The sequence below is a fragment of the Halichondria panicea genome, chromosome 1 (genome assembly GCF_963675165.1).
Source record: "Halichondria panicea chromosome 1, odHalPani1.1, whole genome shotgun sequence".
Taxonomy (NCBI): Eukaryota; Metazoa; Porifera; class Demospongiae; order Suberitida; family Halichondriidae; genus Halichondria; species Halichondria panicea.
The window spans coordinates 6,840,098-6,863,638 of NC_087377.1; the positions used below are offsets into that span (position 1 = coordinate 6,840,098).

General features: G+C 40.7%; 3 protein-coding genes and 1 long non-coding RNA gene across 9 annotated transcripts in view; 2 read left to right on the forward strand and 2 right to left on the reverse strand.

The window, feature by feature from the left end:
- LOC135338687 (ATP-binding cassette sub-family A member 7-like) overlaps positions 1 to 6,711 on the forward strand; it is a 40,047-nt gene extending 33,336 nt beyond the window's left edge. For all 4 annotated transcript variants that reach the window (XM_064534762.1, XM_064534748.1, XM_064534755.1 and 1 more), the window contains 11 exons: positions 124 to 371; positions 647 to 1,002; positions 1,343 to 1,493; positions 1,799 to 2,617; positions 2,924 to 2,987; positions 3,134 to 3,826; positions 4,090 to 4,297; positions 4,500 to 4,899; positions 5,107 to 5,387; positions 5,855 to 5,962; positions 6,414 to 6,711. In XM_064534762.1, the coding sequence (XP_064390832.1) occupies positions 124 to 371; positions 647 to 1,002; positions 1,343 to 1,493; positions 1,799 to 2,617; positions 2,924 to 2,987; positions 3,134 to 3,826; positions 4,090 to 4,297; positions 4,500 to 4,899; positions 5,107 to 5,387; positions 5,855 to 5,962; positions 6,414 to 6,554 (3,469 nt within the window). In that variant the 3' untranslated portion in view covers positions 6,555 to 6,711. The remainder of the gene's footprint in view (positions 1 to 123; positions 372 to 646; positions 1,003 to 1,342; positions 1,494 to 1,798; positions 2,618 to 2,923; positions 2,988 to 3,133; positions 3,827 to 4,089; positions 4,298 to 4,499; positions 4,900 to 5,106; positions 5,388 to 5,854; positions 5,963 to 6,413) is intronic.
- A 1,135-nt stretch (positions 6,712 to 7,846) lies between these two features.
- On the reverse strand, positions 7,847 to 11,228 carry LOC135339901 (cation-dependent mannose-6-phosphate receptor-like). 2 transcript variants are annotated; one of them, XM_064536146.1, is made up of 7 exons: positions 11,096 to 11,228; positions 10,242 to 10,341; positions 9,842 to 9,987; positions 8,764 to 8,857; positions 8,438 to 8,505; positions 8,217 to 8,343; positions 7,847 to 8,034 (listed from the first exon to the last, which is right to left on the reverse strand). In XM_064536146.1, exons 2-7 carry the CDS (start codon positions 10,311 to 10,313, stop codon positions 7,954 to 7,956), a joined length of 588 nt encoding a protein of 195 aa, XP_064392216.1. In that variant the 5' UTR covers positions 10,314 to 10,341; positions 11,096 to 11,228; the 3' UTR covers positions 7,847 to 7,953. The 2 variants fall into 2 exon arrangements, with proteins under 2 accessions (XP_064392216.1, XP_064392211.1); XM_064536141.1 differs by lacking the exon at positions 11,096 to 11,228 and adding an exon at positions 10,948 to 11,083.
- Positions 11,229 to 11,403: 175 nt separating this feature from the next.
- LOC135340138 (uncharacterized) lies at positions 11,404 to 13,019 on the forward strand. Of its 2 annotated transcripts, none has more exons than XR_010396230.1 (3): positions 11,404 to 11,534; positions 11,616 to 12,170; positions 12,610 to 13,019. It is a non-coding gene; the product is annotated as an uncharacterized LOC135340138 (long non-coding RNA). The 2 variants fall into 2 exon arrangements; XR_010396231.1 differs by having other exon boundaries at positions 11,988 to 12,170.
- An 845-nt stretch (positions 13,020 to 13,864) lies between these two features.
- LOC135339891 (cation-dependent mannose-6-phosphate receptor-like) lies at positions 13,865 to 22,943 on the reverse strand. Its single transcript, XM_064536130.1, has 7 exons — positions 22,763 to 22,943; positions 19,792 to 19,894; positions 19,097 to 19,257; positions 15,435 to 15,522; positions 14,944 to 15,017; positions 14,725 to 14,851; positions 13,865 to 14,037 (listed from the first exon to the last, which is right to left on the reverse strand). The coding sequence occupies exons 1-7, from the start codon at positions 22,885 to 22,887 to the stop codon at positions 13,975 to 13,977; spliced, it is 741 nt and encodes a 246-aa protein (XP_064392200.1). The 5' UTR covers positions 22,888 to 22,943; the 3' UTR covers positions 13,865 to 13,974.
- Positions 22,944 to 23,541: the final 598 nt, after the last annotated feature.

A 23,541-nucleotide genomic window follows, 5' to 3' on the forward strand; every position in this document is an offset into this window, starting at 1 on the left:
GTGAGTTGCATGCCCTCAGGCACTGTACTTTATCAGTGAACCTTAATTAGCTATAATGTTTACTGCTACTTGCCTTAAGATACGTCTACACAATGATTACTTTATTCCTCCACACACACACAGATGGCTGTCGAAGGTTGGCCTTCTCTCCCACGCCACCAAACTGGCCAAGCACCTCTCTGGAGGCATGAAGAGGAAGCTCTCCATCCTTCTAGCATTTGTGGGCGGGTCTCGCACCATTATCCTGGATGAGCCGACTGCAGGAGTGGATACGTTTGCACGACGTCAGATCTGGGACTTCCTGTTGAGGAACAGAGACGGGCGGACTATCATCATGTCCACCCATCACATGGACGAGGCAGAGATACTGGGTAAGAGACGGTTAGTTACATGTAGTGCTATTGAATCTTATGGCTATTTTCATGAACAGTTTGAGTAGTTATTCAACCGTACACATTTTGCATACATTTACAGTTTAGTAAAAAGTTTAGAATATGTAACACTTTAAGTACAGTTTCGTCATGTCACAGCCTCTCCCCTCAGTATATAAGAGTTATTCAGCTGTACATATACAGTATCTACAATCATGTAGAATAAAGATATTTGAGCAGCAATATTTACTCTCTCTCTCCCCTGGTTGTTGTAGGTGACCGTATTGCCGTAGTATCCAAAGGTTCTCTCATCTGCTGTGGTAGCTTTGAGTTCCTCAAACAACGATTTGGAAGGGGACACAAACTAACACTAGTCACAGCATCACAATCCACCACCCCCTGTGAGGGTGAGGATCCCCAGTGTGATCGTGTGGAGGCTGTAACAGAGTTTCTGGAGAGTTTTGTGACGAGTGTGACCCTTGATGAAGTGTGTGGGCGTGAGCTACGTTATCTTCTGCCATTTAGTGGAGCTAGAGCGAGTGTGCTGACTCAGCTGTTTCGAGAGCTGGAGGGAGCCAAGGAGCATCTGGGTGTGGTCTCATATGGACTAACGGCATGCTCCATGGAAGAGGTGGGTGGTTTATGTGGGCATAGATCAGTGTACAATATTGATTGTATCAGCCATAGTAGTGCATGTATAGCCTCTTGTACGTTTTTGTACAGAACTTTGTTTTTTGATTCGGATGCTTCATGCTGTACCCTATGTTTTTTTCTTTCACTCTCTGTTTCATTCTAAGCTCAATAGAGGTCGCCTTGGGCAGACAAAAAATGGCTGTAAGGTTGAAACACATACATGCTATATAGGAGATTTGAGCCTTACTAGCCTGACTGTAGTGTACACATGGTGGTGACTTTGTACACTTTAAGAAATTCTATATTGTGATGCACGTTCACGTTGTTTTCTCATACAGATCTTTATAGAATTGACAGAAAAAGATGATAAAGTTGCAGAGGACCAAGATACTTCTAATAGTGAAGCCAGTGTTGACCCAGAGACTGTGTCCATCGACCAGCTTGAAGAACCTCTAGTGGAAGAGTCTGTAGTTAATGTGGCTACCAAAGGTGAGTCAGACGTACAGTGTACATGTGTATAATTATTTAGGACTGGCTTTAGTAAAACATGTGATTGATTGCATGGTTATGTTTTGTTTATATAGCTTTAGGTAATTGACCGTAATAAAAGATTGTTCTATACGTGTACAAAATGTATTATTTGATTGCGATACGTTGAGTGTAAGATACTTTGTTGCCTTTTCGAAACAACACTAATCTCTATGCTTTATATGCTTTATGTTGTCTGTTTTGTGACAACCCTTCGCTATAATAGTGCTTCAGTTTGTATAACGCTTTCTTGTAATCTGCTCCAGGATTTGCGAGGCTCTCGTGGCTGGCTCTGTGGTGGACCCAGTTTGTGGCCCTCATGGTCAAGAGGTTTCACTACACCAAGAGGAGGGTCCTGGCTCTGCTCATTCAAAATGTCCTCCCTGCTGTTGTAATTGCCATCACTCTGCTCGTAGCCAGAAGTTTGCAGACTGTCAACGACCCTCCACCACTTGAACTCTCCCCTGAACAATGGTTCACTGTCAACAGAGACAATTACATGTTCGTGGCGGGTTACAACACTAATGAAACCAGCCAGTACATCGACACCTTTTCCCGACCGTGTGGCGTGGGTGGACACCGTACATCTGACGATCCCTCGGGCTGTTTCCAAGGCAACGGTCCGTATACAACTAACCACTCCTATACCTGTGACGGCAACCCACCTCTCCAGTATTCTTGCACTTGTGGTAACGGAACCAATCTCGCCTGCAATGACCCGGGTTCATTCCCAGATCAGACTCCACTATGTTATAATGGAACTGGAACCGGATCTAGAGTACAGGACATGACTCAAGCGTTCGATTCCAATAACCCTCGAGTGGCAGATGAGAATCTCGCCACATACCTACTGCACAGCAAACAGTCCTTTGTACAACGTCGATATGGAGGCTTGTCGTTTGGTTACGAGAGAGAGGAGTTTGACGCTTCGTTGGATGCAGGGGGTGGTCCATTCCTGGCTACCAGAGCAGCTGCGAAAGTGTGGTTCTCTCTGAAAGGTTATCATGCCTCACCCACGTACATCAATGTGGCGAACAATGCTCTGTTGAAAGGCCACCTGGAACCAAGCAAACAGTCGCAGTATGGTGGGCTGACTATAAGTATATACATGTACAGTACATGTTCGTGTACATGCTGTAATTGGGTGATTTTGTGCACAACATGTTGAGGAGAGGCCATGGCACAGTAGTTTGGTGCTGCAGTGCTCTGCCTGCCTTGTCTAAGATATTGATTGGTTATTGGGCAATGGCTTCTTGGTACACATGCTTGTATGATAACTTTTGCTCATGCAATTACTTCAGTATACATTCATGCATGTACATCGAATTTTAATAGAATCTTGCTGTTTTGTAAAAGTTTAACCTTATTATTGTGTATTTATTCTTCTACAGGCTTCAAAACGTTTTCCCATCCTTTTCCCACCTCTGATTTTGATAAACAGTTGAGAGCAATATGGTGAGTTATATAAATAGAGTTATACATGTATATAAATAGAGACATTGAAGCAAAGATTGTCCGTGTGTAAAAACAGCTGCCTGTAGTTAGTAGACCAGCTGTTACATAAGTACACTAGCTCTAGCTCATTCTTCGTCTCTCCACAGGTCAGGGGGTCCGTGGTACTTGCTGCAAATATGTGGAGTTACGTTTTCTCTTGGTTTTGTCGTGGCTGGTTTTGTGCTACTCCTAATTGAGGAGAGATCCAGTAATGTGAAACACCTTCAACTGGTGTGTGGAATGAAAAAGGCAGTGTATTGGCTGGCTAACATCTCTTGGGACTTTCTGTGGTACATTGGCTTCACAATCATCACGGTAGCCATCTTCCTGGCGTTCCAAGATCCCTACTACACCCGGCCGGATACTCTCCCTCTGTTTGTAATCAGTCTCTTATCCTTTGGCCTCGCAATCACACCATGGGTCTACATTATCTCGTTCCTGTTCCAGTCACCGGCCACAGCCTACGTTGTGATATTCTGCATGAATTTTATGGGAGGATTTGGACTTGTTATCGTTGATCTCGTGTTTTTCTACCAGGATTTTTGGAGTGAATATCCTGTACCCCTCTACTATCTAGCGGCCATTCCCATCCCTGCACACAATCTGGCTCGTTGCTTGATGTACATTGGATTTGACTTCCCAATGAACAATTTGTTACACGATTGGGACCCTAGATTAGGTGATGTTCCGGATCCATATACAAGAATGGCTCCGTATTTTTATTCTCTCCTGGCTCAAGCTGTCTTTTTCACTCTGATTCTGATGTTGATTGAAGTGTGGCCGTACCTGAGGGGAGTCATGTGAGTCTTGTTTAATGATATGCATCAGTGAATATACATCGCGGGCGTACAGTAGAGAAACTACCTTTTTAGTCCTATACAGTACGTGCATGTGTCTCATATTCAAACCTGATTTCATGATTTAGTCTCATTTTGGTCCGCTAATTCTCTGCACTAAAATGTTGCTGCTAGGTACACTTTTTCATTCAGCCTATCTGAGAATGTACGAAGCATAATTATTTGTATTCGTACGAAGCTTGCACAACACAATTAACATTGTATAGGTGTCGAGTGCGTTCGTCCACGGCGTCTCTTCCGCTTCCACTTGACACAGACGATGAGGTCTGCAGCGAGAGATCAAAAGTCAAAGAGGGGGAGGGAGGGAGTGACATACTGACGATAGAAGACTTGTCTCGAGTGTACCACACTAACCTGCATCGGAACAGGAAGGTGGCGGTTAATCAGCTGTGTCTTGGGGTCAAAAAGGGAGAGGTGGGTCAACATAATTATTTTTAGCCACATGTGTACATTGTATTTACGTACATGTACATGCATGTAATTATTGTTAACTAATTGGTTTTGGCTCTATTCAGCAACCAACAGAAGAACTTGACATTATTGTAATTATGTATGTACATGTACATACATAATTATAATTATGTCATTGCACACACGTCTTTATCCCTTCTCTCAGTGTTTTGGTCTGCTTGGTGTAAATGGAGCCGGCAAGACCACTACCTTCAAGATGCTCACTGGAGACATTCGACCCTCCGCTGGGGACGCAATGGTAGCCGGTCACAAACTGTCCAAATCTCGTGGCCGTGTACAGCAATCAATGGGTTATTGTCCTCAAGTGGACGCTCTCATCGATCAGCTGACGGGTCGCCAACATCTAACTCTGTTCTCTCGGCTGAGGGGAGTGTGTGGGCGTGATATGAAGGGTGTGGTGCAGGGGACATTGGATAAGCTTGGACTGAGTGAGTATGCAGACAGACCAGTGGGAGCGTACTCTGGAGGTAATCGGAGGAAGTTGTCAACGGCCATAGCACTGCTCGCCCAACCTCCTGTAGTGCTACTCGATGAACCAACCTCAGGTGGGCCAGGGCAGGTGTTTGTATGACTTATAGTTATGTGTAACTATCAACTTTTTGTTCATGCATGTGAATACCTATATTGTGCAGAGAATTATATGTATTCCTAAGCCCTGTGTTTAGATCAAGGTTGTTTGCTGTTTTTCTGTAGTTGATTTAAAATTGTGCATTAATTTTGTTTAACTCCTATTACCCTCCTCTTTCTTTCAGGAGTTGACCCTCGTGCCCGTCACTTCCTGTGGTCACTGATCCGAGGGCTGGTGAGAGAGTCGACCCAGTCGGTGGTCCTCACCACACACAGCATGGCCGAGTGTGAGGCTCTCTGCTCACGAGTGGCCATCATGGTCAATGGAGAGTTCCACTGTCTTGGTTCTCCTCAGCAACTCAAGTCCACTTACGGCAATGGCTACAAACTAAAGCTGAGGGTGGCTGGAGAAGTTCAGCCTGTCAAAGAGTTTGTATCTCAGGCTTTTTCTGGAGCAATGCTCAAGGTATAGTTGTGTGCACAACATGCAGCTAGCTAGGTAGTGCAGAGCATATACTTGACATTGCGTTTGGGCCAATAATTATTATGGTGTAATTTTATGCGATTAATACTTTTCCGATTAAGCTATAGTGATTATTGTGTAATAGGAATTTATGCGTGTCGGCCAAAGGATACTTTATAGCTAAGCACTACAGTACCTGTATAATTTTATTATGTCATTGCCAAGCCTTTTTCTTGGTAATTATGGTCATGTGTTTTTAAACAAAATTTAATTTGTTAACTAGCATACCCAAAATTGATATAATGTACAGGTATAAGTAAGCACTATATGTACTCTGCCGTACTTGTGTAATTCAGTTGCAGTGAGAAAAAGTAATAGCTTTCACCCATTAATTTGGTAAATAAGTTCAATGCACTAGTAATAACATACTCACCTTTGTACGAGTCATGTGACTACCATCCCCTTGGCAGGAGGAACACTACACAACCCTACTGTACCAGCTTCCCACGTCAGAGGCTCTTTTACTGCACACTGTGTTTGAGACCATGGAGGGAGCCAAAGATACTCTCGGCATACTGGTGAGTGCATGGGGGGGATTCATGCATGGTCATGTGACCCTGAGGAGTGCCATTAGCTTTGACCCCAAATGACTATAGTGCGCTAAACTTGTAGTGATTCGTGCATACATGTCGGACACTGGCGAGTGGAGCTTCATATGGCCGGTCATGTGACCTTGAGGAGTGCCAGTACCACCACCTCGCAATCAATTTCATAATGTTGTCTGTGCTTGTATAAAACATTAATTAAAATATACAAGCACGTTGTGTACAGTGACTCTTTTAATTGGGAAATAATTCATGTTTGGTAACAATTAATTGTTTTGCAGCATTGTTTTTTAAAACGCAAAACCGGGTCTTTTCTCAGCTACTAAATAAAGTATTATTATGTGTATCTAGTAGACAATGAGTATTACATGTCCATAATATTGCTATAATATCATGTGACCTTACCCCCCCCCTCCCCATGCAGGACTATAATGTGAGTCAGACGACTCTGGACGATGTGTTCATCCACTTTGCTAACAGACGAAGTGAGGGGGCGGGGCTTGAATGTGGAGTGGAACTGCCTGACATCATTCCAAGTGACGTGAATGAGACTACAACACTGTAAAACTATTTTATTGCATAATCATCATCATTATAATTATTTATTATTACAGAATCCTCTGTATATAATTATATCTGTTCATTTGTTTGTTTGTTAACAATTATGACATAATTAATTTTATAAGTTTTGTGTGAGAACTTAATATTATTTTATTTCTCTATTTTGGGGGGTGGTGAGAAAACTTGCATGCAGCGGCGGAATTAATGTGTCTTCGATCTAGTCTTGTATACCTGAATCATCATGATCATGCATAATTATATATAATTGCATCATGGTATAGGTATGGTACGTTAGCGAATGTCTCCTAGTAATCATGTATAGGCTGCAGTATAATTATAATAATACGTTGTACCAAAACAGCTAATTTAAAAATTATTTGTTATTCTATTTGAGCAAGTACACAATTATATAGCAGGTATAATTATAATACATGCATATTAATTTTGGCAAAACAAGGCATGCAATATTAAACTGTACATGTGTATATACTTAATAATTATTACCGTATATATTATAATGGGAAATTTCCGTGAGGTGCAAAATTTCGCGTTTTTGAGGGCAGAGCATATGCAATTAAAAAATATTAAAACTAGGAGAAACTCCCACATACCGGTATTTCACATGCATGCTAGCTCTTGGTGGGTGTGGTTTCCTGGCATTGAAATCAAGGGTAACTTTCGTGGGCAAGCTGACCATGAAGTCAAATGAAATTTTTTACTCCCGAAAAAATCGCCGTCTTCGAGTTGAGCGAATTTTTTACTCCACAAAAGTCACCCGCTATATACGTATAATAATTATACCCTCCCAGAGGTACGTCTACGACACGCGTGCTTCGATTTAGCAATTAAATCGAGGCACGCGTGTCGTACCACCTCATCACCAAATTTCCTATTACGTACATGTAGCTAGTAATATTCTGTGTCTCAACTGCATATTACATGAAAGTCAGAATTAGAATGAGCAGGATTGCTTGCATTATTGTATTATTACAACTAGTATGCTCACGACTGCGAGACTTATATATAAGCGCAAGAGATCATCTGCCTCATGAAAGCGGTCACAAATTGAGCATAAAAAGGAGAGACATTGGCCAGATATAATTATAATAGGCCTTTAATCCATCCCCATGCATAATTATATGCACTCTTTTCTCGTAATATAATTTATGGTGGAATGTGAACTGGTAGAGATGTCTACATGTCCAGGTCCACCACTCATGCAGATTGGACCACCAGACCAATGGACCTGGTCCGGTGGTCCAATGAAACAGGCTATCGAATAGTATACAACTACCATTAAAACGTAAAAATTTCAATCGAAAGCTCGAGCTATATAAACAATCATGTGTACCTCTCTAACAAGAACAGTAATTTAATTATTATAGGACGGTTGCACATCTACCTCATTTGCTAACTAAGTGACTGTATGTGTTCTTTTTACTGCATCCACTCAGACACGGTTGAAACGTGAACAAAAACCCATCCTACAGTGGACAAATGTGGAAGAGCATCAATGTAGGACGGAAATATATTATCATAATTATGCATGCACATCACATTCTAGTACCAAAAGGCCAACTTGTTAACAAGAGGATAAGGAAAGTGGTTCATCATGCATACAGTGAATGCTAGAACCTGAGATCAAAGTGTACAAAACTCATTATACCTTGATAAGAAAGGGAAGATCTTTCCAGAAGGAGTAGTTGGGAACCACCTCAATTCCACGTGCACCCTTGACTTGGAACATGACGATTGAACCAATAATGAAGTACAGTATCACTGCTCCTAATACCCTACAGAGCATATACAGTCATGGGTGATCATGACTGACTTAGCAATTACGATTGTGAGATTTTATTAACTACAGAGATAGGGCAATCAACTCACACACATATTAAGACAATCCCAACAATTCCAGGAGATACTCCACCAGGTGGGATCTTGGCCGCGAAGACCTGTTTTGTATTAATCTCATGTTGTGAAATAACACTTACGTGGAATTATCCTAGTAAACTCGTATCTGATAGTAATACGGTCACTATATAGTGTACTACCAGCACTACAAATTAAGGCAAGAGAGATGACTGTACTGAGTATTGAAGTTCTTATGCAGTTCATAAACTATGCTCGAGTTCCCCATTATTAGAGAGAGAGGAGGGCAAGAAGACAGTACCATGGCATACCTTTGCATAGTACTATAAACCAGTACTTACATAGTCAAGTTCATTGTCGTTCACAGGATTCTCTCCAATGAACACAAAGGAAGGATTACCTTGTGCTGTTACTGTCACTGATATAACCCCTTTCCTGGCAAAGCATGCAGATAAAGATTATGACAATGCAATACACGTACGTACCTTTTATATGACGCAACAATCATTACGCTACGAAGCCTAGTCGCAGAGATATACGTTTGTACATTACGGTTATGCTTTTATATATGTATGTGTGTGCCTGTCTGTCAGTGTGTGTGTATAAGGTGCATGGCTACAATTCAGAAGTGGTCGCGGCTAATTCACGGTCCTGCCTCGAATCCAATGGCTACTTTAGTGGTTCTGTCTCGAGGAGAACGAATCATCATGCTCTCTTATTCCAAGTTAGAGTGGAATCAAACTTTCATTTGCCAAACAACATCCAAAACCTCATATCTGACCGTATTTTCATGTAAAAACCCATTAAAATTGTGTGGGGCTGTCATAACTGACCAGTATACAGGATAGTGCGGTTCCCACATTTCAAGGCGAGTATTGATCTAGCTAGCAATCCGGAGTGAAATGGCCGGTATACCAAAGTGACATAAATAATAAATAATAATCAGAGAGCCGCATAGAAAAACTATCGATAGCAAAAACGATTTTCCCAGTAACATGACTCGCATGTGATGAAGTAATCGTAAAATTGACTAGTAATCTGCTTATAAATGTTAACCTTGACATTTCTAGGGGTGGGGTAAGGGAATTGATAGTTGCAAACAATATGCGATCATGTGATACTAGCTAGTCGTTTGTGTTCAGCGTTTAGAGCTGCTCACTAACACTGATACGGAACGTTACTTCAATCTCTTCACAAAAATCATATAAAATAGAGGTTAATCCTCTTCACTTGCACTCGTTACTCACGAAATTATGTGTGTTGCGTAATGGACCCGCATGCAAGCTTGCGTGCAAGTCATCAATTATGAGCTATACTCACGTGTTTTTACTTTCATTTAATACATGCAAACGTTTGCAAAAATATTTCGGCAGTAGACAATCCACCCATGCATGGAACATTAGTTTATTCTGTACATACCTTGTTTTTTCATCATACGTATTATCTCCATCTCTGTACGTCACTGTGAATTGGTTTGTGTCAGATTCACTCGCAAAAGTCCAAACAACACTACTAGAAGCTCCAACCACAACATTTGCCTGGCTAGTACGGTTACTTTGGCAAATCTGTATAATTATTAATTTTAGTGGAAATGGAAGTGTGATCTCTAGCTATAATAATTTATGATTGTGAAAAACGTCCTTCTTGGATGTTAAGCAATTAAGCAATAGAGGAGGTCTGACACGAGTATACCTCGATTAGGCTAAAATTGAGTTAATTAGTCACATGCAACAATGACTTTAACGTTGGATTTTGCACCTGACCAGGCCTAATCTTAATCGAGATACTCGTGTCGTACCTCCTCTGGGTTTCAACTCACCACAACAGGCTTGCTTGTATTCCCACAGTCTATTTTGGCACCACATGGAGAGAACACGTAATCATACGTCATGCCACTGTCTTCCCCAGAAAAATAAAAACTGCATTTCGAAAAAATATTAGCCTTATATACAGTACATAAAACGCTAAAACGCTGAGAATGGAATCGCTGACATTAAAGAATTTGCAAGCTGCATGCGCTGTGCTAATGCCACTCAGCTTCGTTCAAGAGTATATTACATTGTTAATTTGTAACTTCCGCAGTAACCATAACTTCCGCTTTCTAATACTTAACCTGTGTCTTAGACCACTTCAAACTGATTACCATATACAGTAAGAGCAGGAGAGATACGGAAACTTTGTGGACTTCGGACAAACGTTTCATGGTGCTGCCACTACTTCACTGCATTATGACTAGGAAATAATTATGCTTTGTTCAATGCTGTTATAAACATACTTTAATTCTTCTAAATAATTATCGTATTGGATAGATAGACGTGGGCGTTCTCCAAAAATGTTGCACTGTACATGTTGGAACCCCCTTTTCTTTTTCCTGGATCTGTCACTGTGATGGAATTCAATCGCACGGTACAGAAACTTACAATTTGGTGTTTTTTCACACAAATCAAGCTTTTAATGTTCTACTACATGTACGTAGACTAATTTTCCTAGCCCAAGATTCACAATTTGATTCTTAATAAACTTACGGATAAGTGAACTTTCCCTCCCAGCTTACACCATTGCAATTGCAGGGATGTGTACAATTAGCCTTAAATTCAGCATTAACACTGGCTAGAGCTAGGACCACCACAGACAGAATCTCAAACATCATTTGGACGACTTGTCACTTCTCACTTGCACTGAACTCCTGGCCTTTCTTGCTTTTTTGGGGGGTGGCTCCCAGCTAGCTGCTCATTTTCTGGCCGCTTGGGCTTAGGGTTTTGCCATAGACTGAGATAAGGTGTTGCCACTCTAGTTTCACTTTCCGTCCACGCCCCTCCTTTGCCAGTGGTTCAAGACTCATAGACAAAGGAGACTCTTCAGACTTCAGACTTGGCGTTTAAGGAGGACAATTGTGACAGTACAGGTGAGGAGGTGAGGAGGAACCTACTAAGACTGATCTAAATCTAATTTGAAACCTAACAAAATGTGGACTACCACAGACAGGCACATGCACAGTAGACTCTAATTGTTGGTGTAAGAACTAGAAAGTGACGGCTATTAAAGATCTCTCTCTCAACTTTTTCGAGGGTCAGATCACAACTCTGCGCGGAGTAGGCAAAATCACCATCTTGTGAGTACTTTCCTACACGTATGACTCAACCGTAAGCATAGCTAGATATGCTGTAAGTAGACCTACACATGGTTTTTTCAGTTATGCATAATTTTGATGACGTGAGAAACAAGGAATCTACAGTGGAACCTCTGTGAACAACCACCTCCGAATAAAGGCCAGCTGCTATATAACGGCCAGGCACCCAGGTCCCAAATGAACAGTTTGTGTACAAAACAACCTCTCAACAAAGGCCACCTCTGTATAAAGGCCAAAACATTGTTCCCCAAAGGTGTCTGTTATACGTAGAGGGGTTCCACTGTACTTTGTGCCTGGTGGTATAGTAAGATCATTACAATTGAGATTTCTCAACCCGATAGACGCTTAGGCCATTGCTAGTGTTTAGTCTATTAGTCTATCACAATATGACCTTCAACTTGAACCCATCTCTCTAACTTCTCTCACATGTTACAGCCGGAACTGCCAATATCTATGGCAACGCATAGACCTGATCCGACAAGGTCTGGGGATTTGTCCTCAATATAACATCCTAATCAGCGAGTAAGTTTTTCATGTGCTGTGATAAGGAGCACTTGCTCTTCTTTGGACTCTACTGAAGGTACTCCCTTGGAAGGAGTCTAAGGAACAGACACCGGAGTAAGTCGCATGCCCCCAGGCACTGTACTTTATCAGTGAACCTTATTACAGCTATATACAAGGTTTACTGCTCTTGACTGTGTACATTTTAATTACCTTAAGGTGACATAATTATTTTCACAGGTAGATTTGTTTACGTTATTACACATTTTGCTGGTATAATTTTTTGTAAAATGTCGATCTGGATACATTAAACAAGAGGGCGGCCAATTATTTTGCGAGTACTAATTTTTGCGGTTTTACTCTCATTCGCAGAAACAGCAAAAATTAATACATGCAAAAATATGTCACCTTAAGGTACATGCATGTAGATAATTATAATTATAGAAGTGGGATTAAGTTTTGGGGGCAATAGTAAATTGATATCAGCACAATCAATACGTACTTAGGTACAGTAGTCTTGCTCTTGCATGTGTAATTATTTCCTCCACACACACAGATGGTGGCAGGAGCACATGTGCTCTTGATGGCGGCATGTTGAAGGTTAGCCTTCTCTCCCATGCAACCAATTAATGGCCAAGCATGAAAAGGAAGCTATCCAGATCTGTGTTGTCCAGAATATTGCTGTAATCATGTGATACTGCCCCCCCCCCCACCCATGACTATAGTGTGTGAGTCAGACGACTCTGGACGATGTGTTCACCCACTTTGCCAACAGACAAAGCGAGGGGGCGGGGCTTGAATTTGAAGTGCATGGAACTGCCTGCATGACATCATTCCAAGTGACGTGAATGAGAATTACCTGAGAATACACGTGAGACTATAATTATACAACACGTACTGTAAATTTTGTTTTACATTGCTTGTTTTGTTTTTGTATTATAAATTATTATGTCATCATAGAATCAATCCCTAATGTGATACTATAATTAGGTTGTGTGAGGACGTAATCATTTTACTTCTCTATTTTTGAGGTGGTAAGAAAACGTGCATACACATGCATGCAGTGGATCTTCTGGTCTTACACCTATACCCGATAATAACCTGAATCATGGATATGGTGCTTGCATCATGGTTTCCAGACAGCTCCAGCTTGGATAAAATGTCAAAACATTATTTTGTGAAAGTAGATACTAATAACTATAATTCGTCGCCACATTTAATTTACCACTAACTCAAGCTCCTAACAGGTTGCCTGAGAAACTGAATTGTCTGCTCACCACCTGTACTGCATGGGTGAGGTCATACCTCTGCAGTGGATAAATACACATTTCACTACCGCTGTATATATAATTATATAGATACACCAGACACAATCTATCCCAGGCCTATAGCTGGCACTTTCAAAAGATTAGGGTATTCAAAACAATACGGAGAGAATTCCTCGAGCATAAAAGAATAGTAACTGGTAAAAAAAGCATGAAGTACTCACCCCATGGACGCATTGCACTGTATGGTAAGCCTACTGTTCTGGATCCGATACATTCCCATGCACTCGTTTCACTTCATGAGGGCCCATACAGTGACTCTCTCACTAGTACTAAGTTTTTATAATACATGAAAACGAGAATTAGAATGAGCAGGTTTGCATAATCAGTATATAATTATCAGTAGGTCAATAATTGCCTTGCTAGCCAGAGAGGTCATGCATGATCGTAAAAGCAGTCGCAAATCTGAGACATTGGCCAGTAAGCCTTAATTCCAATCCCATGCATACTCCTTTTTGTTTATATTATTTATGGTGGAAAGCGAAATGGTACAGAAAAAATTTCATTAGAATTAAACTCAAATAAACAATCGTAGGCAGGCAACTACCACAGAACAGCAGTATAAAAATACAAGTAATACACCTCACTTTCTCTAACTAAAGTGAACTGTACGTGTTCTTTTTACTGCGACACGGTTGAAACATGAACAAAACCCCATCCTGCAGTGGTGTGGAAGGGCATTAATGTATATAGGACGGAAATCAATTAATTATACACATCACATTCACCAAAAGACTAACTCAATGAAAGCACCGCAGGTGCTGATGCCTTGGTGAAGATGCCAGTTATGTAGCTACTAATAGCTTTGATAATTTTGCTGCATGCAAAAACTCACAGAGTGGGTAATGATCGACCATTATTATTGTTAAAAACGATCGATGCCAAAAGTTCAAGTCTAAGATTAATGGCTGCATTAGCAGAGCCTTGCAGCTCTCTTCTCACTCTTGCAGCTACCAATAGCTAGCGTTTTAGTGCAGAGCTAACTACTAAGTAGAGTAGCAACACTCGGTAAACAAGTTTGGCTACGTGCTCTTCTGAAAAGGCTGCAATGGCATTCCAAGTAGGCATAACTCGAGAACAAAGCATTATTTTGCAAATCCACGAATTAAAATCCAAGTAAACATGACTAGAAGCCTATAGAAACTCTTACTTGCACTTGATTCATCCTTGAGCAGCTGTAGCAGTCTACACACACAGACAGACAGACAGACACACACACAGACACACTACCGTATACCTCGCTTGCGCATGCGCACCGAGGCATAACAAGGGGATAAGGAAAGTGGTTCATCATGCATACAGTGAATGCTAGAACCTGAGATCAAAGCGTACAAAACTCATTATACCTTGATAAGAAAGGGGAGATCTTTCCAGAAGGAGTAGTTGGGAACCACCTCAATTCCACGTGCACCCTTGACTTGGAACATGACGATTGAACCAATAATAAAGTACAGTATCACTGCTCCTAACACCCTACAGAGCATACAGTCATCATATATCAATGGGTGACTTAACATTTACAATTGTGAGGTTTTATTAACTACAGAGATAGGGCATCGACTCACAAACATATTAAGACAATCCCAACAGTTCCAAGAGGTACGCCAGTATCACCAGATGGGATGTTAGCATTGAATTCCTGCATGTGTTTGTTGACAATCTTCTCATGAAGTACAGTATAGCGGGAAATTTTCGTGAGGTGCAAAATTTCGCGTTTTTCGAGGGCAGAGCAGTGCGAAAATTAAAACTAGGATAAACTCCCACGCACTGGTATATTTCACATGCAAAGCTATTAGTGGGTGTGGTTTCCTGACACTGAACCGCGAATAATTATTAGAACCCACGAACATGTCTGCTGAAGGCTCTAGAGCCAAATAGCAAAAAATGTCCCACGGTATACGGTAACACTAATGTGGATATTATAATAATTATCCTAATAAACTGGCTAGTCTGCATATTTTACTTCCAGCACTACAAAACAAAATTTACGTATGTTATGTTTTTGGCTTATGACGACTGTATGAATCAAAGTTGCATACTATAAACCATTACTTACATATTCAAGTGCAGTGGTCAGGGTAGTCTCTTTACTGAACACAAAGGAAGAATCTTGTGATGTCACTGTCACTGATACAACCCCTTTCCTGGTATAAAAAGCATGCAGATCAAAATTATGATAATAATTATGTATGAATAATTATTGTACAGAGCGAATTTTTGCGGCATTTAAATTTCGTGGAATGGCCTTTAAGGTTAGGATATAGTGTTTCGCCCACGCAAGAAAGTGGGCGTTCCCGCTCAGCATCTGTACAGCAATTTTGGTAAAGCTAGCTACAAAACTTCTGCGTCAGTTTTCTACCTTCTTAGCTGATGATCATGTCCTATTTAAGCATGATCTAATTAAACAAAGTGTGGGGCAGGGCCAGATGTGTAGAGAATCAAGACTCTGCAGCTGCAGTGCTCACTTTACTATTTATTTTTGGTTCATTTTTGCGTATTGATAGTACAAAAGAGCAGATATGACAGAACAAGTATCACAATAAAGCATTCTCGTTGAATAGATTTCATGTGTTGACTGCTTACCCAGAGGAGGTCTGACGTGTGCACAAATCACTATAAAATCAGTGCATTGATGTCATTGCGGTCACGTGAAAACATCCAGGACAATTACACTAGCACTTGTAGTGATTCGTGCACGCATGTCGGACCTCCTCAGCTGTTTACCGGAAGCAGCTATAGTCGCAGAAGTACTATACAGTTAAGGTTTATGTGCTTGTGCGTGTGCCTGTGTGTGAATGGCCCTGAAGGTTCTGTGGTCAAATTATGACTTCATTAATGCTTTATGTGATTAACTGGTATGCCAATATGTCTTACACTTCTACACGTATAATCATAGTTGGTAGGAGATTTATCGCTTCTAAAGCATAATTATAATTATAGCTTTTATGCCGATGTATGGCGCTATAAATTATTAATGCCATAATTCAAGAAGGGGGGTATACTTTTCATTGGGGTACGTATACTTTTTTCATTAGAGGGTATATACTTTTTATTATAAGAGAGTATACTTTTTAGGGGGAACATTTTTTAATAGGGCTATATATATCTTCTAAGACTGTGCATTGACCTCGAGAACAAGTCGCTCACGATATCAAGGCTAGTACAAGAGCACTGACTTCTGACTGTGTCTGCTTTTGAGCAGAAATGGTGAATAAAATTTGACTCCCTTCCCTGCAAAAAACGTTTTAAAATTTGCAGACACTCTCTTTTTTAAAACTAGGCCTGAAATCCTATTAGTGACCTTAGTTAAATAAGGTCCAACTTCCTCTGGATTTCTCCTGTGTACAGGTCAATAGTCAAAGGTCTTCTGGAAATGGTCATTGATTTTATCCTTAAAAAAGTAGTGTTGACACTTGGTTCTACCTTTGATTGATGGCCATTGCTGAATTCTTTTAATTTATGTACTGTGACTGGCCATTGCTGAATTCTTTTAATTTATGTACTGTGACTAAGTCACTCTGACCATTGATTTTGATAAAAGTACACCCCTACTGAAATATTTTCCCTCTAATAAAAGCACACCTTTAATTAAGAAAGTATACCCCCTTGAGATAAAAAGTATACCCCTATTGAATAATGTTCCCAAGTATACTCCCTTAAGAAGAGTACCCTCGTGATAAAAATATACCCCTCTTGAATATGGCACTAATAATCATAGCGCCATACTCGGTGCGCACACGCAAACGAGGTATACAGTAGTTTGTTTGGGTGTGTGTGTCTGTGTAGACTGCTACAGCTGCTCAATGATCAATGAAGTGCAAGCAAGAGTCTCTGTAGGCTTCTAGTCACGTTTTCTTGGAATGGATTGCAAAATAATCTTCGTTCTTGATATACCTAAGTTTTGCTTACTTGGAATCCCATCATATCGCAGCATTTTCAGAAGAGTATATATAGCGAATTTGCCCATAATTATATCTGGGTTGATCCTGGGATGGTAGCATGGTACTTAGTACTCCCGGGATACTTGGATAAGCACGTGGCTATACGCCTGGTCATCCAGGGTTGATCCTGGGATCCCTATATAGTGTCTATCCTTACTATGTGTTGATACTTACGGCTGTGGTACACTTGTGGAGAAGCATAATTATAATGCTGGGACATCATAGAATGATTCAATAATTATTGTACATACTCTGGGCAATTTGCAACTTCGATTATACATGGACAGTGTCTTATGGCGTCTTTGGACATGGGTGCAAAGCTGCACTGTTTCTGATAATAAACAGCCATTAATTGTGTTTTTCTTCGAATTTTGAGCATTTTTAGTAACCATTATGGTCAATCGCTTCCCACTCTTTCGCACCATTACATTCCCTGCACACACAATAGTGTATGGGTAGGTAAACTTTAAATGGGCTTCATTTGGGTGATTGCTAGTCTGTTTGAGTATTATACAGAAAAACCTCGATTATTTGGCATGGCAATATTCTCTGAAAATGGATGTGTCCCTGAATGTGCATGCGCAATTAACAGCTGTTACCATGGACACAGGCGTGTGTAGATGCCCATGTGCAATAATAGCTGTTACCATGGACACAGGCATGCACAGATATGCGAACCTCAACGAATTTTATTCGTTGAGGTCCTGGTATAGGAAAACCCCAAACCAAACTTGTCTGATAACTCTTTTTAGACTGCTTGTTATAGATACTTCTTTTTGTGATTGAATTCTGTCTTCAATACTTATCTCACAGACTACTGACTATGGTCTATGACAAAGGTTTGCTCCCACTGGGCCATTTAAGACGATCAGTATGCACTTTTAACTGTAGACACCCCTTTCTTGTGAAACAATCAAAGCAACACTCTAATACTTTTGAGCGAAAGCAAAAACATGGTGAGAGGCATTAGCACAGCGCACGCTTGCAACACTCGCTAATAATTATAATAGCTAGCTAGCAACTTCATGTCGTAAAGGTTTGGCGTCTCCACCGAGGCATCAACACCATTAACACGGAATGCATTCATAATAATTGTGAAATGTTGAAATTGAGTAAACTATGTATGACAATGTTATAGCAACATTAAGAGGGCCATTCTAGAGACTTTGTAACGTCTTCTAAAAAGTTATACATACGTATTGATCTAGCTAGCAATCTGTGTCAAGCGAAATGGCCGTTACATCGAGGTGACCGTAATTCAAAGGAGCCGTATAGTTAGCAAAGATCGAGTAGATAAGAGAAGAGTGTCGAAGTGTATCGATACTAAGCTGTGCACAACGTAACATGACTCGTACGTGATGAAGTATCGTAAATTACTAGTAATCTCCTAGTAAATGTTAACCGTGACATTTTTAGAGGCGTGGAATTAATAGTTGCAAACAATACGACATCATTATAATTCCTTCCAGCCAGTTGTTTGCGTTTAAGAGGTCAGAGCTGCTCACTGGACGCTATCATTTCATATACTTAACTCACAGTTACAAATTATGTGCATTGCGTACAGATGCGTGAACGTTATCGATTGCAAGTTGCTCACATGCAATTGACAGGGTATCACATTACTACATGTATGTGGGGACAATTTCCGCGAGCGCACATTAATTTTAGCAAACATAATACTAATACATGTAAAATGCTTGCAAAATTATTTTGTGCACCTGGCAATAGACAATCACCCATTCATGGAACATTAGTTTATTCTGATGTTTACACATACCTTGGTATTGGCCCTACTAGGGTAACGTCAACTGTTTCATCTCCATGTCCGTACGTCACTGTGAAGTGGTTTGTGTCAGATTCATTCGCAAAAGCCCACACTACACTACTGGAAGCTCCAACCACAACATATGAGCCGGTAGAGTGGTCAATTTGGCAAATCTGTATGTTAATGAAAGTGTGATCTCTAGTACAATTTACTATTTAAAAGCTCGATCAACACAAAATAATAATAATAGTTTGTGACGAAGAAAAAACGTCCTTCTTGAATGTTAAACAACTACCGTATATCTTCTAATTTATCGGACACTTCTAATTACCCCAGACACTCTTTTGGGCAATTTTCGTTGTTCTAATACAACGGACACTACAGTACTTTAATATTACATCTGTTCTAAATATCCGGACAATACCTTGAAAAGTTGAGTTACCATTCATATAGACGGCAAGTAAGACTTAGAGTGCTGCAGTTAGATAGCTTTGAGTAGCTAGTTTTAGATAGCTAGTGCAACTATTCAGTCGTACCCTGTTCTATTAAACTTAGCTAGCTCGCATGCAGCTGCTTGCTTGTTCTAATTATTCCGGACACTTCGCATGCTCTATAAAAATCTGTTCCAATTATACCCGAACAATTTCCAATTTGCTGTCCGATAAATTAGAAGATATACGGTAATACCCATGCAGGTTTCAACTTACCACAACAGGCTTTTTTGTATTTCCACACTCTATTTTGGCACCACATGGAGAGAACACGTATTCATATGTTTGCTTGTTGGTGTCCTGCGACGAGAAGTTGAAACTGCATTAAGAAAGAATATGTAGCACAGCCATACATTAGCTAATACACACTGGACAGATTGGTCATAATTACTATTAGTTTAACATCCGACAGAAGACTTAATTGGATTTTGCCTCAAATCGCTGAGATTTAATGAAAGCACCGCGGGTGCTGATGCCTCGGTGGAGGTGTCAAAGCTACATAACATAAAGCTACTATAGCTACCGTATAGCGGGTAATTTTCGGGGGACAAAATATTCGTGGTTCAGCAATATTGAAGCATTTCATGGGTAATATTTTGCAGTTGGAGCTTGGACTGCCGGTAAAGGTAGGCAAGGTCGCTTTATTCGTGGCGTGGGTAAAATATTCGTGGTTAGACCTTCAACCATGAAAATCACGCCCCACGAAAATTACCCTCTATACGGTATATTAGCTTTTATACACACATTATTTTTTGCAAATTGATACTGTGCATGCAGAGAAGAGGAACTTAAGGAGTGGGTAATGAACGACTATGATATTGTTACTAGAACGCTAGCTATTGGTAGCTATAGTGCAGAGCTACATAAGTACTAAGTAGAGTAGCAACACTCTATATGGACAAGTTTTGCTACACACTCTTCTGTAATTATAGTATTCTAAGTAAGCAAAATAGGTAAACTCGAGAACGAAGCATTATTTTTCAAATCTACGAATTAAAAACATGACTAGAAGCCTATAGAAACAGAGCAGCTGTAGTAGTCTACACAGACAGACAGACATGCAGACAGACACATATACACGTATACCTCGCTTGCGCATGCACACCTAGAAGCTGTAGAGTTATCAGTGAAAGAGAATGGTATAGATTGATGCACGTAGATATATAGGCGTGTTCTATGTACAAAAAAATAATATTTATATTTATGGTACTTGAGAATAGTTCTCCCATAATAATATTCCCCACTTGGGGTCTGTATCATAGCAACTGGGTGGGGTTTAACTACCATAAACTCCCGCATTCCTCATAAACTCCCTTGCCTTGAGGGCGCACTGATTTTTTACTAGATCTACACAGCCAAAAAGAAGCTAGACACTTGTTGACAAGGGCAGGACAGAATGATGGGTGGGGCTCGCTAAACACCATGAAGGCTGGAGGAAGGGTGGAACTCACTGCTTGGACATTGAAAAGTTAGTGCGTAGAACTAGAAGCTCAACTCCTCCCTAGTACAAGTCCAGCACACTTCCCAAGAAACGAGCCGCTCGTACTACTCTCACAAAGCGAAAGGAAGACATCTAAGCTATAATTTGCAGCAAAAGCCCAGCAAACAAGCGGCTCCTATACTACTCTTAACAAAGCGAAAGGAACTTTAGGAAGAAGCCAAAGCTAGAATCCCAGCACTTCCATACATCCAGCTCCTCCCCCATGCAGCCTTGCAGCAAAAGCACAGCACACGGCCCAAAAAACGAGCGTCTCCTACTACTCTCGAACAAAGCCAAAAAAAGAAACTAGAGCTTCTCTCTTCCATTCTAGTTCTGTTATTATGTTACTAGACAAAGCATCTATAGCTACAATAATTGTTATGTTATTACATGTGTATCTTCTTGTAAATCATAATACAATGTACAATGTTGTAGTTTGTAGCCCAGAGCAATCTATAGTACCAGTACTATAGCTCATAGTTCCCTGCTAAATACACTCAAATGGGATCTAATTCAAATATAACTACTCGCACATTTGTGGATTCTACCCTCCAGACCAGCTGCACTGTACCTTATGATTGTGGTTACATGTAGTAGAGTTACCACCAATGTTATGATATGTCATGTAGTAACGTGACGACATGTCAACAACATTTTGGGGGTTTACTGACGTAAAGGTAAGGCTGTGTTTGGGGGGTTTACTGACGTAAACGTATACACAGAGTGCTTTTTCATGCTTATGTTCCTATAGATAAGTATAGCTAAGGCTGTGTATCTAAGTAGTGTGCTGTGTCCCAAATGGTCACAAATATGAGGTGAGTGGATGTTTAGCAGCAAAACTACTCGTAGAGACAGCAAAAAAACAATTCTCATGAATTATTCATGGGTTTCCACGTTAGAAGTAAACCTTCTCAGGTAACCAAGGACGGAAAGGAACGTTTAGGCAACTGCATTTAGAGCCAAAAAAGACAAGTAGCCAAACTGAATTTTTACACATTAAAAATCGTGTGCCGTTCATTGCTGGTCCCAGTCCTTAGGTTACCTGAGTTGGCTAAAACCGCATGGAAACACGGATGGCACCTCGACAGTGCTGCATTGCCAATCCCTCTATGCTCCAACAACCAAACGGTGCTTTTTTCCAACCACAGATAAAAAGTATGTGGTTACTACAGTTGTAGATCCTAGTCTTTGGTATTTACCCAAGCCAGCCGTGGGCACGGGTTATAGTGTAAGGCAACGTGTTTAAGTACTATGCACCTATCAATGATATGCCCCCTCCCCCCACCTGCATGGGGAGCGCCTGGGGGAAATGTAGTGGAATGGTCAACATCTTGATCCCCCATTGGGTGGGGATTGGTGGGGCCGGAATTGATCTCTTCAACGAGGGCAGCTATTGTGTACAAGTAGCTGTCATGAGTACTGTACAGGTAGCTGTCACGAGTACTGTACATGCGCGCACTTGAGACAGAACCAGACAGTTTTTATTGTTCTCTTTGAGGAATTTCTTGTCAACAAATAAAATTGCGGCCTACTCAACATGGGACCGGGGGATGGGGGTAACATATAGGGAAAGTACAGTTGATACGGCCCACAAAGGTTACTGATAATGTCACTTTTCCTACATCGCTCCAGGTGGGGAATATCATTGATACATGTAGGTGCATGCACTATAGATCTACAGCAATTTGCTAGCCAAGATTTACTTACGGATAAGTGAACTGTCCCTTCCAGCTTACACCATTGCAAGTGCAGGGATCTGTACAATCAGGCTTATATTCAGCATTGACACTGGCTAGAGCTAGGACCACCAGAGACAGAATCTGAAACATCATTTTGGACAACTTGTCACTTCAGTCACTTGTCACATGTGGACCGGATGCCAATAATCATTTTTTAGAGGAAGCTCAATTTCCTGTTTTGTCTTGCACTTTGGTTATCACTTGCCAGACAGTTGGACACGTGTCATAATTGGATTCTGGCAAAATTAATGTTCATCATGATAATTAAAATCAATGTGTGTATAAAAGCTAGCTATTACATGTAGTAGCTTTATGTTATGTAGCTTTGGCACCTCCACCGAGGCATCCGCAGCGCTTTCATTATAAGATTGTGTTACCCCAAATTGCTATAAGGTGCCACACAAATTTTTAATGTACGAGGGACATTGGCCAGTATAGGCCTTTCACTGGAATAGTTCTTGTGCTTTTGAAGTCATTATTCGAAGGTGTTCTCTACGGGAGGTATCAGGTTGTTTTACCCCAAAATGTGTTTAATAAGGTCAACTCTTGATAAGGTACAGAGGATTTTAAGTTGGTTGGCAGAAGCTAAAAGTTGAAGTGCACTCAACCATGACTACACACTGTGTGTTTCTTCCTACTAATGCAATTAGTGGTCATGGTTGACTGCACTTCAACTTCTAACTTCTGCCAACCAATTAACCTGAAATCCTCTGTATACAGAGACAGTAAACTGGTACTAACAAACTA